This window comes from Vombatus ursinus, unplaced genomic scaffold (genome assembly GCF_900497805.2).
Source record: "Vombatus ursinus unplaced genomic scaffold, bare-nosed wombat genome assembly UNPS02005197.1, whole genome shotgun sequence".
NCBI classification, from domain to species: Eukaryota; Metazoa; Chordata; class Mammalia; order Diprotodontia; family Vombatidae; genus Vombatus; species Vombatus ursinus.
In genome coordinates, this window is record NW_020944975.1 from 926,644 (window position 1) to 941,455 (window position 14,812).

Genomic DNA, 14,812 nt, shown 5'->3' on the forward strand with positions numbered 1-14,812 from the left:
ACAAGAAGGGAGAAGGATATCAAAAGGCTCTATAAGATGGAAAGAACAGTGATATCAGAAAAATAAGTAATGGAATTTGGGTTTTCTACTTTATTATCTGGACTTTAGCTGACTTTCCCATCAAGGCAGGGTTAAGAGGGATCTGATAGGAAAACAGCCCCTCACTTTATATCCATTCAGGTCTCATTTGTGCTCCACAACCAATCAAGGACTTGCTTAGCCAAGTTGCTACACCTTTGTGAGGGTGCGGCAAGGCTAGGGAGGGGATGAGATGGGGAAATGGGATACACATGGCCTTCCCCTAGTCCTCAAACTTGAGGAATATCTGTCCTCCCTAAGGCCGCATGAAAAGCAGCTTAGCTCCATCTCTATCTAGATTAGAGCATAGGGGAAAGGAGTCCCTGACTGTCTTGGGGAAACTGATGTCCCCTTGGAATGCTCTCACACCTTGCTGAGTCCCGCTTGACACAAAGGATCTCAGGTTTGCTGTGTAGAGAGTGCTTTGCAAACCTTAAAGCTCTATAGAAATATGAATTATAATCATTGTTTTAACAGATATGCTATGGGTTTTGGCAAGTTGTCACAAGGGCAGAGGACAACTTTGAAAAACTCCTCTTTTCTCTTGTCTGAAGTCTGTGTCCTTCTTCCTCTATCATTTATCCTCCCCCTCACTCTTGGTTGTCCCACCAGCTGTCCCTGGCCTCTTTCTCTCTGGTCAGGGCAGGGCAGCCCAGTGACGCAGACAGAGAACAGAGAGAGCAGAGCCACTTCCCTGGGGGACAGAAGAGCAGGGATCCAGTGTGGACGTGTGTGGACGTGTGTGCAAGGAGAAAGATGTACATGTATTGAGGCTGGGGGTGGGGGTAGGAGTGGTCATTCTTAATTGCCAACGTTATGAGAAGGGAATAAAATCTAGGGAAACTTGGAGAAGATAGTGACCAAGGTGGAGAATGCTTGGGTTCTCAGAGGGGAATGAGGGATATATGAAAGGTAAAAAAAAAAAAAAAGGGACTATGAGACCAGGAAATAGAATACCAGGGTTCTTAGAGGGGAGGGGACAAAGCCAGACCCCAGAATGAGATATCTGGCTTCAAAAGGTGGAGTGATGGCTGAACTAATAATAATTCACATTCATATCTATTTTTATTAAATGAGAAACATGGTAAATGGAGTACTGGATTTGGAGCCAGGAAACCTGAGTTTAAATCCCACCTTGAATACTTTCTAACTACACCCCTGGGCAAACCACGTACTCTTTCTTAGCCTCAGTTTACTCGTCTGTGAAACAATTATAATAATACCTCCCTCACAGGGTTGTTGTGAAGATCAAATGAGATAATGTAAGAAATGTGATGCAACCTTAAATGTTGGCTATGTATATATGTAAATGCATGTATACACACATATACACACATACATGCACATGCAATGTATGGGTACACTATGTTAGATATGTGTATACATGTGCATATATCTGCCTATATTACATGTGCGTTACAGGGTCATTATATAATTGAATATCATCTACATACACAAGATACACAACATAGTTTACAAAGCACTTTTCTTACCACAGTCCAGTGAGGTCCCTATTGTACATATGAGGAAAATGCGGTTCCAAGAGGTTTAATAACTTGTCCACTGTAGATATATGTTGTTGTTCAGTCTTTTTTCAGTTGTATCTGACTCTTCATGACCCCATTTGGGGTTTTCTTGGCAAAGATGTTAGAGTGATTTGCCATTTCCTTCTCCAGCTCATTTTACAGGTGAGGAAACTGAGGCAAACAGGGTTAAGTAACTTGCCTGGAGTCACATGGCTAGTTAAGTGTCTACGGCTAGATTTGAACTCAGGTTTTCTTAACTCTAGGCCTACTTTGCCACCTAACTGCCAATATGTACACATACATACATGTATGTATGCATGCACATATGTATACGTATTTATACATATATGCGTGTGTGTACATAGGCATGTATGTACATACACCCCTATACAATACATATATAAATGTATGTATATACATAACTATATAAAATATACACATAATACAAATATACACATATAGTTTACAAAGCACTTTCCTCACCACAGTCCGGTGAGGTTCCTGTTTTACAGGTGAAGAAACTGTGGTCCAAAGAGATTTAATAACTTGCCCCCAGTCACACAGCTAGTAAAATGTAGGGCCAGGATTCAAATCCAGATCTTTTATCTCCATGGCAGAGGCCAGTGTTGTGATGCTTCTTTAGGAGATGACCTAAGGATAACTTAGGGACTGAAAGAAAGAGATTGGGACTCCCAAGTTTCCTTTCCTGAAGTTCCCTCTCAATACTGCCTCAGTTTTGTCACCCAACTCTAATGAGGAAAAAGGCTGTGACTAGCATGGATACCCTTTCACTTTCCCAGGGCCAGACAAGGACATGGAAACTGAAGCAAAAGCTGGCAATTTGTTCTATAGAATCCACCCCCTCCTTTTCATTCCCACCCCCAATCCCTAGTTTGGCTTCTAGATTATTGCAGTAGCCTGCTAACCAATCTCGTCATTTCTAGACACAAAACTGAGAATCTTAGGAAGGCAAGGGACTCCCAAAGCCACCTAGTTCAACCCTTACCCGAGCTAAAATCCTGTCTACAATATGAGCCATGAAGTCTTTCCTTGAAGACCCCCTGTGTTAGGGAAGCCATTCCCCCAAGGCATTTTCCACTCTTAAATAGCTCTAATTATTAAGAAGTTTTTTTTCCTTTCATGGAGCCTAAATTGGCCCATATGTTCAACCCCTCAGATGTCTAATCTGTCTTCCACCGAATTAACCTTGAAATACTTGACAACAACCTCCATGTTAAAAGGGAGCTGGTGGCACAACTGGACCAAGCACTAGGCCTGGAATCAAGAAAACCCAAGGTCAAATTTGAACTCAGACACATACTAGCTGTGTGACCTTGGGCAAGTCTCTCAACCTCTGTTTGCCTCAGTTTCCTCAACTGTAAGAATGGGGATTATGACAGCACCTATCTCCCAGGGTTTTTGTGAGAATCAAATGAGATAATATTTGTAAAAAGTGCTTGGCACATAGTAGTACTATATAAATGCCTCCCAGTTCCTTTGAAGTTATGTTGATCCTCAGATGGTACTTTCTCAGGGTTCTTCACTATCCCAGTCGCTGCTCTGTACTAGCTCTAACTCAGAGGTTCCCAAACTTATTTGGCCTACCACCCCCTTTAAAAAAAATACTCAGCGGCCCCCTGAAAGTCTACTTTCTTTAATCCTTTAACAGTTTTTTTGAAATTTGCATCATTTCAAAAAGTATGTAAAATATTTTTTAAAATTATACATCTTAAATTTAATAATTTATTATAAATTTGTAGGTTTTTTCCTGCATTGAAATTTTGAGGACCCAATATTGTGTCATAAACATTATATCATATGTATCATATCATATTGTAGACAAGTCATTCCATGCACATATTTCTGTCTGTGCATGCTGGACTTCCCGACAATGTGGTGGGCTTGACTACTGATCGGTAGTAATTTGCATTTTGTGTGTTTATTTGGAAAATAATGTAATCACTACAACTTTAACTCTGTTACACAACAGGTGAAACGTGTACAAACAGTTTTTCAAAATTTTCTTCTCTTCTTTCCTTATGCTTCCACTGCCCCCTTATTTTTATCCAATGGCCCCCAATTGCCCTCCCGGCTACTACTGCACCCTCCACTCATTCCCTCCCCAGTTGATCCAGCTCTCCCCAGGGGGTGGTATAGCCCACTTTGGGAACCTATGGGTCTTATAACTTTAACTTTCTAACTTCCAACTTCTAACATTATTCTTCCAAACATGTGGCACCTATATCTAGATGCGGCCTTCCTTGCGAGGGCCTATTTTGACTGCTTTATCACACTCCTGGCTAGATTGTTTTCAGTTGAATTGATAGGCAGCCTCTCTCCTAAAATCATTCTACATACAACTGGCAGATTAATTTTCCAAGGCACAGCTTGGGTCAATAATTATCATTATCATAACTAACATTTTGTATAACATTTTAACAGATTTTGTCTCATTCGATCCTTATAACAACTCTGTGAAATAGATAGTATGAGTGTTTTTATAACTTCTACACATAAGTGTATAAGTTAAAAGTTTTGCCTAGGTTTGTAACTAGTCTATACCAGAGAGGGATTCATATTCAGGGCTCTCCTAACTTTAGTACCAGGACAAAATCTACACTGCCTCTTCAAAACCCTCAATGATCTCCCATTGTCTACTGAAGTCCAAACTCCTCAACCACTCAAGGCCCCGATAATAAATGAATGAGTGAATGAAAAAGCATTTAAGTACCTGGCACAGTGCTAAGTGTTAGAGTTACAAAAACAAAAGTGGCAGTTCTTGCCTTCAGGAAGCTTTTTTCTTCTTATTTTCTTTTTTTAAAGCAGCTTATATTCTAACTGAGTGAAAATACATATAAAAAAAGTGGTGGCGAGGGACTAGAGTTTTAGTCTGGGGAGTCACAAGAATGATGAGTAGTCATAACGCAGTTGATTATCATGGGGCCACTAGGTGGCGCAGTAGATAAAGTGCCAGACTTGGAGTCAGGAATACTTGAGTTCAAATCCCCCCCACATCCTAGCTGTGTGTCCCTAGGCAATTCACTAAACCCCCATTTTTCAGCTTCCTCATCTTTAAAATGGGGATAATAATAGCATCTACCCTCCAGGTTGGGCAGCTAGGTGTTGCAGTGATGGGCCTAGAGTCAGGAAGACTCATCTTCCTGAGTTCATATCTGGCTTCAGAACTTACTATTTGTGTGACCCTGGGCAAGTCACTTAACTCTGTTTGCCCCAGTTTCTCATTGGTAAAATGAGAGCTGGAGAAGCAAATGGCAAACCACTCCAGTATCTTTGCCAAGAAAACTCTAGAGGGGTCGCAAAGAGTCAGATGTGACTGAAACAACTGACAACAATCTCCCAGGTTTGTTGTGAGGATCAAACGAGATCATAATGGTAAAGTGTTTAGCACAGTGCCTGGCACACAGTAAGTGTTATATAATGATATATTGCTATATATTATATTATGTATATAATATGATATAATGCTATATAATGATATATACTATCATTATTATTATTATTTCCTTTCCAGAAGTAATGGTAGCATTAATTTTATTACTGTTCCTAGAGCAAGGGTGAATAGGGGGTGGGAGTAGGGGTGGGGTGGAGTAGGGATGATTCCTGTGGTGGGAGGGCAGATGGCAAAATGTCTGGATGGCATATAAAGGATGGTCTGGGGTCAGCTAGATATAGTAGGTTAGGTGAGTTCACATTTACTGGACAATCAGGATGGCTCATTCCCAAGACACAGCCTGGTGAAAAACACAGTGCATGAACACACTGGGGACGGTGGGAGTGGGATGGTCACTGGAGGTCCAGTCTAAAGGGTGCTTTTCCAAGTGGGAAAAGGGGCAATGTGGCAAGGCAAATGGCAAGATAACCAGGATAGATGACCTGATTGTCCCAGCCTTCATTCCTAGTCTTGTGCCTTACTTCTCCCTTGCATAAATCCTTCAATCCATCTCAACTAGTTTATTTACTGATCCTCAAACATCATTCAATGACTTACTAACCACTTTCTCTCTCCCACAGCTTTGTTTCTGCTTCTTTCTCTAGCTGGTGAGGACCGGGATGCTTTCATCTTATAAAAGGTAAGATTTGATCTGAGTCTTGAAGGAAGCCAAGGAAGTGAAGAGGCAGAGAAGATGAGAAGGGAGAACATTTCAGGCATGGGGGACAGCCAGTACAAAGGCTTGGAGATGAGAGATGGAGCCTCCTGTACTAAGAATAGCAAATTGGCCAATGTAGTTGGATTATAGAGTGTGTTGAGGGGAGTAGAGCTTTAAATACCAAACAGAGAACTTTGTATTTGATTTTGTAGGCAATATGGGGCTGCTGGAGTTTGAGTAGGTGGGCAACACAGTCAGAGCTACATTTTAGAAAAATCACTTTGGTAGCTAAGGGAAGGATGGAGAAACTCGAGGAAAGGAGATGAATTAGGCTATTGCAATTGTCCAGGTAAGAGGTGATGAAGGTATATATATATAAGGGTTGTGGTGAAGGTAGAACTACAAGATTTGTCAATGAGTTGTGTGACTGAGAGGAGAGTATGGTACCCTTATTAGTAATAGGGAGGTTCAGAAGAGGGGAGAGTTTAGAGGGAAATACATTTTGTTCATGTTGAGTTTGAAATGTCTAAGGGATATCCAAAATACTCAGAAGGGATATTGAAATACTCAGAAGTTAGTTGGTATATGGAAATGTAGCTCAAGAGAGAACAGGACCAGATCTATAAATCTAGCAATCATCTGCAAAGAGATAATTATTGAACTCAAGTAAGCTGGTGAGATCCTCATGTGTAGATCAAAAAATGAAGAAGGCACAGGAAAGAGTATTGGTGAACACCTATGTTAACAGGTATGATGTGCATGAAGTACTAGAAAAGGAGACAGGAGGAAAACCAGGAGAGAGCAGTGTCAAGAAAACCTAGAGGGGAAAGACTAATCAGGAGAAGAGTATAATCAATAAGTGCTGAATACTAAAAAGACACACATGAAGATGAGGACTGAAACAAAGACCACTGGATTTGAGATCATTGGTAACTTTAAGAAGAGCAGCTCCATTCCAATGATAAAGTTTTAAGTCAGATTGTGAAGGGTTTAGAAGGAAGAGGAGAGGGAGGAGAGAAAGAGAGAGAGATAGATGGAGGGAGAGAGAGGAGAAGAGGAGGGAGAGGAGAGAGGGAGGGAGAGAGAGATAGAGAAAGACAGAGAGAGAGAGAGAGACAGAGCAAGAGAGAGAGAGAGAGGAAGTTTGAAGAGGAAAGGAAGCAGAAGTATCTAATACAGAGTATGTTTTTAATATGGAGTGCTTTTTTAGTTTAGCTAAAGGGAGATGGTAGATACAGTAGATAATTAGATATTGGGGATGATAGGATCACGTGAGTAGCTTTTGAGGATGGGGGAGATGTGGGCATGTTTGAAGGTAGCATGGTAGGACCTAGTAGATCAGTAGCTAGGAAGAGGTTAAAGATAAAAGAGAGACTTCTTTTCCAACCTGGTCCCGGGCGGGATGGCTCCCGCAAAAAAGGGTGGAGAGAAAAAGAAGGGACGCTCTGCCATCAATGAGGTGGTGACCAGAGAGTATACCATCAACATTCACAAGAGGATTCATGGAGTAGGCTTCAAAAAACGAGCTCCTTGGGCTCTAAAGGAAATCTACAAATTTGCCATGAAAGAAATGGGAACTCCAGATGTACACATTGACACCAGACTCAACAAAGCTGTTTGGGCCAAAGGAATAAGGAATGTCCCATACCACATCCGGGTGTGTTTGACTGGGAAACGCAATGAGGATGAAGATTCACCAAACAAGCTGTATACGTTGGTTACTTATGTGCCTGTCACCACTTTCAAAAGTTTATAGACAGTCAATGTGGATGAAAACTAAATTGAACTTCATTTAAATAAAGTTATAAAATCTCAAAAAAAAAAAAGATAAAAGAGAGAAAGAATGGGGATGAGGCCCATCTGCTGGAGAAATTAAGAGAGGTTTCAATCAAAGGCACACACAAGAGATGTTGGCCTTGCCAAGGAAAAGGGCCACCTCTTTATGGGAGACTGAAGCCAAGAAGGAGAGAGTTAGGGAAGATGTCTGAGTGATATGAAATTAAGGGGAGGGGAGAAGGGGGAGTTCTCATTGAATGGCCTCAATTTTTTTTCAGTGACATACCACGCAAAGGCTTCATCTGAGGATGGGTAGAGAGGGTCTTGGGGAAGTCTTGAGTAGAGATGAGAATCTCTGGGACAATCACTGGGGAGAATGGGATAGAGAATTTGGGAGAAGCAGAATGGTTGCCTTTGCTGCAGTGAGTAGATTTGTAGTGGACCCAGTCAGCATGGTTTTGTGATTTTCTTCTGTTCTGTTCAATAGTATGGAAGTGGATGGTGGGAGTAATCTAGGGCTGGGGTTTGGTAAGATATAATTGGTGATCTGAAAAAGGAACAAAGGATTTGAGAGTAGGGGAGAGTATAGAATTGAGTTGTTCCACCAAGGGGACAAGATAAAGAAAGGAAGAGAGTATAGATGGTGTAGGAGTGATGACCTAAGAAAGAATTGAGGGGTGAAGGAATTAGAGGTCATAAAGAACAGGAGGTCATGAAGAACAGGGTTAGGGGTCACAAGGTATAGGGAAGGATGATGGACTGATAGATAAAAGTTTTATTGTCAGATAAATTAATCTTGGAGTTTGTGAACATACTAGTGGAATACTTGTGGGTGATGGCAAAATCAAAGGTATTACTATCACTGAGTGTAATTGAGGTGGAGAGGAGGAGTATGTCATGGGATATGAGTAGATTGAGGAATTGGGAAATAGGAGTATTTGAGGGAGTATCAATATGTAGGTTGAAGTCCACTAATATAAAAGTGAGGAGAAAAAGGATGTAAGAGTGTCTGTGGATGCATTGTGGAAGGAAGGAGAATGTTCTGTTAGTTAATAAATACGGTCACCAGGACCTGAACTGAGGATACATTTGGATGAAGTGTCTTGTCATAGGATACGAGGTTGCTGAGTGATGGTGGTAGAACGAGAGTAGGGAAGTGTCAATAGGAAGCAAAAGAAGGGAACCAAATTCTCCCCCTTACACCAATATTGGGTTTTTTTTTTGGCATATAATAACCTACAGTCTTGGGATGTATTAGAATTATGTGTGTATGTTTATACATATGCACACATATATACATATATAGTGTGTATATATATGTGTCTGCATCTATATCTTCAGGTGTCTACCTCTACCTCTGTGTCTATCTTTACCTCTGCCTCTATCTCCATCTTTATCTCTATCTCTTCCTCTATCCCTATCTCTACCTCCATGTCTATCTCTATCTACACCTCTACCTGTATCTCTACCTTTATCTCCATCTCTATCTCTTCCTCTATCCCTATCTCTACCTTTATGTCTATCCCTCTATCTACACCTCTATCTCTATCTCCATTTTTATCTCCATCTCTATCTCTTTCTCTTCCTCTATCCCTGTCTCTACTTCTAGTTCTGTCTTTATCTCCACTTCTATCTCTACCTCTATCTTTATCCCTCCTCTCTCCCAGGCTAGGCTATAAGCTCTAGCCAGTTATATCCAGGGCTTTTATCTTGCACTTCTTTGGATTTACCATATCAAATACTTATAGTATACTTTCAATTAATTTTGGTGGAAGGAATGAACATGTCATAGAGTAGACCATTTACAATAACCCTTTGAGCTTTTGTAGGGAAAGTGCTATTCCCACCAGACTCAGGAAATGGAGTCCTAGGAAAATGAAATGAAAAACTTAAGGTTAAGTCACAGACAGAAGAGATGATGATGATGATGATAACTGAATTTATATAGTTTTAATTTTTATAGTGCTTTAAAGTTTGAAAAGTCCAGTAAACTTGTTATTCTTCCATATGCTACAGAGGCATATACTGTATTCCAAGGGTTAATAAGCCACCAATTGTAAATTGGCATCACTGTGCTTTTGGAGGTAACCTTTATTCCAGAGCTCCCTGACTCCACAGTCCTAGGGCTCTCAGCTAATTAATTTTATAGATGGAAAAAGCTGAAGCTTGAAGAGGCTGAGGGTAACGTCACATGTTCCTTTGCTGTGCAAAAATTGTATCTGTTTTTGAGTTACTGAATATTCAGGTTGGTCCAACAATCTTACCCTGCCCAATATCTCTTTCACCTACTCTGATCTCCTGGCTCTCTTTCAAACCTACAATTTTTGCTTCCTAGAATACTTGTTGATATAGACAGAGAAGATGCAATCCCTAGAAATACAGTGTGGCTGTAGGAAGAAGAAAATCAAATCTACATTGCCATCCAGATTTAATCTGTCACTTGAACCCAGGGTCCTGCTTTCCAGTTAAGGAATCTTTTCCCAAGAACTGTATCTCTGAGAATACGGGAGGTGTCTGCATCCTCAATCTTTCTCAGCTCACGTTCTTTTCTCAGAAATACGGTCCCTTATCCACTAGCCTCACTTTTAGCTGTCCTCCAAGGAGATTTACCACCTTCTCTTTCCCTCTATCCCCCACTACTAGATCTCAACGTATAGCCACGAGATCTGAGAACACTGGTGTCCCAACCACCCTCTTCGTTGCCAGATCTTTCTCCTCTCATAGCCAAAATGTCCTGCCCTATGCTCTGGTCACTAGCCTGGCCCCCACCTCAGGCGACCCCACACGCACACACATGCTCCCACCCACCCCACACACGCACGCACACATGCAGATAACAACCCCGGACCCCCAGCCTGCAGGCAGCAGCAGTGTCTCAAGGGCTAGCCCCCAGGCGGCTGTTTTTCTGCTCTCCTAGGAGCGTTTTATTGTTTTTGGAGGGGGGAGGGGGGACTCCTTTACCTCTTCTAGGTTTGCTCACCTATTGAAACTCCTGGTTTCCCATAAGGCTTCAACCTGACACATATTCTTTCTGGGTACTAACCTGCCTCCTTCAAAGACCTGGGGTTGAGATCTGACCCTCCCTAAAATGAGGGGTCCCTGCATGGGTACAGGCCAGGCTCCTGGTCTCTGAGGGTGTCGTGGCTCACAGGAATGGAGATGGGGGTTCATGGTGAGTACTCCCAACCTCTCAGAAGCAGGGGAACAGGCACTCAGGGCTAGTGGCTAGTATGGGCTGGTCAGGTTACAATTCTCTTTCAGGTCCCTTGTTTGGGGAAAGATTTGGTGCTGGGGCTATTGACAGGAAGGTGGCTGGGTTCAAGGACCATGGATTTGCCAAGGACTCCGAAGGGGGAGGGGGAGCAGAGGGGGCAGGACTCCACGTGCAGATAAAGAGGAAAGAGAATCTCCACTGGAGGGCACGTGCAGTGACCCCCCCCTAGCCTGAGGGAGCAGGACATTTCAGTTCACCGGGAGAAAGCAGAGGACTGGAGTGGCCAGCTTCTAGGACACACAGCAGAATTGGAGCTGGGATCTAGCTGAAAGGGTATCCCAAAGCAGGCTGGAGAGCAGAATGCTTAGGGTTCACTGGAGTGGGAGGTGTGAATGGGAAGGTATATGGATGCAAGACTGGGAAGTGACCATCTGAGTTTTTGGATGGCAGTGTGCATATACTTGGGGGCTAGGGAGCAATATCATTGGATGTTAAACTGTTCCCTCAAAGCAATTCCTTACTGAAGGAAGCATTAATGTAGTGGAAAGACCAGATCTAGAGTCAGGGGATGAAATCCCAGTTCTGATGCTACCTCTCTAACCTGTCACTTTAACCTTCTTGGCCTCAGTTTCCTCATCTGTAAAATGAAGGGTTAGACTAAATGATCTTGATGGTCCCTTCCAGCTCTAAGATTTTCTCCTTCATCCCTTCTCCCAGAGCCACTTTTTATCTCACATTCACCTTGGCTTTTCCTCTCCTCCAGAATTCCTTGTTCTGCTGCAGCTGCTGCTACTTCACCTTGGAGTTCGGGTGTGGGGCTCTCCACAGTCCCCCTTCTGTGATAGCCACATCCTGGAGAGGTACATCCTTGAGGCCAAAGAGGCACAGAATGCTACTGCGGTAAGGCCCCACCCCAGGGGAAACACAGTCCAAGCCCTTTCGAATAGTAGTTGCTTAATAAATATTTGTTGAATTGTTAAACCCAAAGTTCACTTCCTAGCCCACCAATCCTGGAAATCCTCCCTATCCTCCACCCAAGGCTAGACAAGACCATTACAACTGGTGGTTAGATTCCTTCTGAGAAGCAGTTGTATAAAGCAAGGAGAGCATGTGTGGGAATGGGGGTATGTCTGTGGGGGGGAGGGGAGGGAGCAGTTGTAGAGTGGTAGATAACTGCTATATATTGTTATACTCATGTGAGAAAAAATAGGAATCAGGAGGTGGGGAGCATGGTGGAGAGCATTTTGGTGGAAACTAACTGAGCCAGAAAAAGAATCCACCTTAGTGTGAGAATTTACTACAAGTTACCTGGATTCCAAGAGGAAACAGATGAGGAGCTGGGGAAACAGATCATAAGCCAGGCATGGAGGAATTAAAGAGTAGTGATAGGGCACTTCAGTTGTCTGGACATCAAAAGTAGAGCAGCTAATAATCTATCGACTTGGCTTGATGAGAATTCCAGCCTTCAAAAGGTAGAGAGGAATCTGGGAAGGGAGGCAGAGAACTCAGTACAATGAAACATGTGGAGCTTAGTTTGACTAAGGACTTAGTTTGACAAATAGGACCTGGGTTTGACTCTCAGCTCTGATCTGTATTACCCATGTGACTTTGTACCTTGTCATTTAATCTGCCTGGGATCTCAGTTTTCTCCTTGGTAACATGAAGAAGTTGGACTAGATTACCTCTAAAGTTCCTTCCAGATGTCTGATCCTATGATAAGTCAGGGACCCATTTTTAAACTGGATAGAAACCTGAAAATCCTGACCTGTTGCATCGGGGTGGGGTTGGGGCATTTTAGGTAGCTGGCATGGAAGATTGCAGCCTGGGTGAGAACATCACAGTCCCTGATACCAGGGTGAACTTCCATACCTGGAAGAAGATGGAGGTAAGACTGTGCTTTCTTCCATGTTGACTTGCGGAAATGATCTCAGAGTTTTATTTCTTTGTTTTTCTTTTTAAGGACATAGCCAAAGGGTAAAAGGAACAATGATAGAGACAAGAAAGGATTTATTCATTCATTGTTGGGTAGTCTAAGGATTGGGCTGGAGTAGGCCAGGAGGGGTGATAATAAGGAATTGTAATTACAGTAGTAAGTGAGTCAGTGAGAATAGAGAGGAAGAAATGACTGTAAGAGGAATTTTCAGGGCTTTGTATCTGATTGGATCTGAGAGGTGAGGGAGAATAAAGAGACAAGGATAACTCCAAGCTTACAAATATGGGAAGGGTGAAAGATAATATTACAGAAAGAAATACTGAAGTCAAAAAGAGAAAGTTTGAAGAAAGAGAAGTTCCATTTTGGATATGTTGAGTTTGAAAGACTTCTGGGGCATTAAGGTAGAGATCTCCTGTAGGGAGTTGAGTATGTTCATCTGGAGCTCCAAAAAGTCAGGGCTGGAGATAAAGACTGGGGAGTCATCGGCATGGAGGTGGTAGTTGAATCTGTGGTACTTAATGAAGCTACCAAGGGAAAGAGAAGAAGGGATGGGGAAGGCAGGGAAGGGGAGGGGAGAGACCTGGGGACAAATCCTTGGGAAAATATCCACATTAAGGAGTCAGGAAGAAGATGAGTATCTCCTTCCACTGAAAGGAAGAGAGAGACAGACAGACAGAGACAGAGAGACTGCAAGAGAGAGAAAGCTAGGAAGAGAACCAAGAGTGTGGTATCTCTGAAGTCAAGTAAGGAAATATTATCTGGTAGAAGTCAACTGGGTCTAAAACTAAGAAGTCAAAAAGAATGAGGACTCAAGAAAGACCTTTGGATTTGGTCATTAGTAAGTCATTGGTGACCTTTGAAAGGGCAGTTTAGAAGGGTAGTGGGAGCAGAAACGAGATTGCAGGGGATTGAAGAGACAGTAGGTAGTAAGGAAGTAGAGGAACTCTATGTAAACAACTTTTTCAAGAAGGTTAGCCATGAAGGGAAGGAGCGATATGGAATGATAGTCAAGGGTCTTAAATGGTTGCAGATATAAAGGAGCTGGTGGAGAGGATGAGATTCAAGATACATGCAAGAGAAGAGCTGAAGATGCTGACAGGGAAAGAAGAGAAAAAGAGAGGCCAAGAAAAAAAATGCTAGCAATCTGAGACAGAGATAAGGCAAGGGCAGAGAGGAGGCCAAAGCTATTGATAGAGGAGGAGATGAAAATAACCTTAGGTTAAGCTGACTCTCTTATTTCTCTTTAGGTGGGGCAGAAGGCAGGGGAGGTCTGGCAGGGGCTGACCCTGCTCTCTGAAGCTGTCCTAAAAGGGCAGGCCTTGCTGGCCAACTCCTCCCAGACACCAGTAGCTCTAAAGCTCTTTGTGGACAAAGCTGTCAGCAGCTTGAGAAGTCTCAGATTCCTGCTTCGAGGACTGGGAGCACAGGTAAGAGTAGTTTGGTGGAACCACCAGGAATCAGGAGAATTGGGAACAAACTTCACTGGAACCATGAAATTTGGAAAACTCACCTCTGGACCTTTATTTCTTCCCCTCCATGAAATGGGGAGAAAATCTCTGCTCCCAGTTGACCTCCTAGGAGTCAACCAAAGCTCCAGTTCTGCCCCAGAAATTTTTTCATTTTTAGGATGCAGGTAGTTCACTAAACCTTTTCTCTTTCATTGCCAGGAAGAAGCTATCTTTGTTCCAGATGCCGCAACAGCAGCTCCATTTCGTACCTTCACTGTTGGGACCATGGACAAACTTTTTCGAATCTACTCCAATTTCCTACGTGGAAAGCTCAAGTTGTTTTTGAGGGAAGCCTGCCAAAAAGAAGAGAGGTGATTAGTCGCCCCCCCCACCTCCACCCTAGGCACATCCACCACCCCACCCTACTCAATGATACTGCTTGGGTCTGCCTGTGCCATCCCTGCTACCAGCACTCTCCAGGGGGACGAAGCAATCAGAGCCAGCTAGCTCATGGACACACCAGTGCCAAGGAAGATGCCTAAAGAGTGGGAGAAACCGATACTCAACTCTGAGTCCCAGGGCTATCACACTGCCAAGACAGAGAACTATGAACTGGATGAATCCAGCTTTAAATTGAGCCATGAGAGGAAAATACCTTAATTCACTTTGAAAACACAATGATGCCAACTAGAAGTTTGGGGGGAGAATGCTCCTATCTGGAGCCACCG

General features: G+C 42.9%; 1 protein-coding gene and 1 pseudogene across 1 annotated transcript; both read left to right on the forward strand.

Moving 5' to 3' along the window:
• Nucleotides 1-7,104: 7,104 nt before the first annotated feature.
• Nucleotides 7,105-7,489, forward strand: LOC114029670 (annotated as a pseudogene).
• Nucleotides 7,490-10,316: 2,827 nt separating this feature from the next.
• EPO (erythropoietin) lies at nucleotides 10,317-14,459 on the forward strand. Its single transcript, XM_027844085.1, has 5 exons — nucleotides 10,317-10,382; nucleotides 11,421-11,600; nucleotides 12,502-12,588; nucleotides 13,884-14,063; nucleotides 14,304-14,459. The coding sequence occupies exons 1-5, from the start codon at nucleotides 10,317-10,319 to the stop codon at nucleotides 14,457-14,459; spliced, it is 669 nt and encodes a 222-aa protein (XP_027699886.1).
• Nucleotides 14,460-14,812: the final 353 nt, after the last annotated feature.

Bases quoted from the DNA above. Each gene is read 5' to 3' on its own strand.
- EPO (XM_027844085.1), top strand. From the start codon at position 10,317: ATGCAGATAACAACCCCGGACCCCCAGCCTGCAGGCAGCAGCAGTGTC. The intron at 12,589-13,883 runs GTAAGACTGTGC...ATTTCTCTTTAG, and splicing joins ATACCTGGAAGAAGATGGAG to GTGGGGCAGAAGGCAGGGGA. The intron at 14,064-14,303 runs GTAAGAGTAGTT...TTTCATTGCCAG, and splicing joins TTCGAGGACTGGGAGCACAG to GAAGAAGCTATCTTTGTTCC.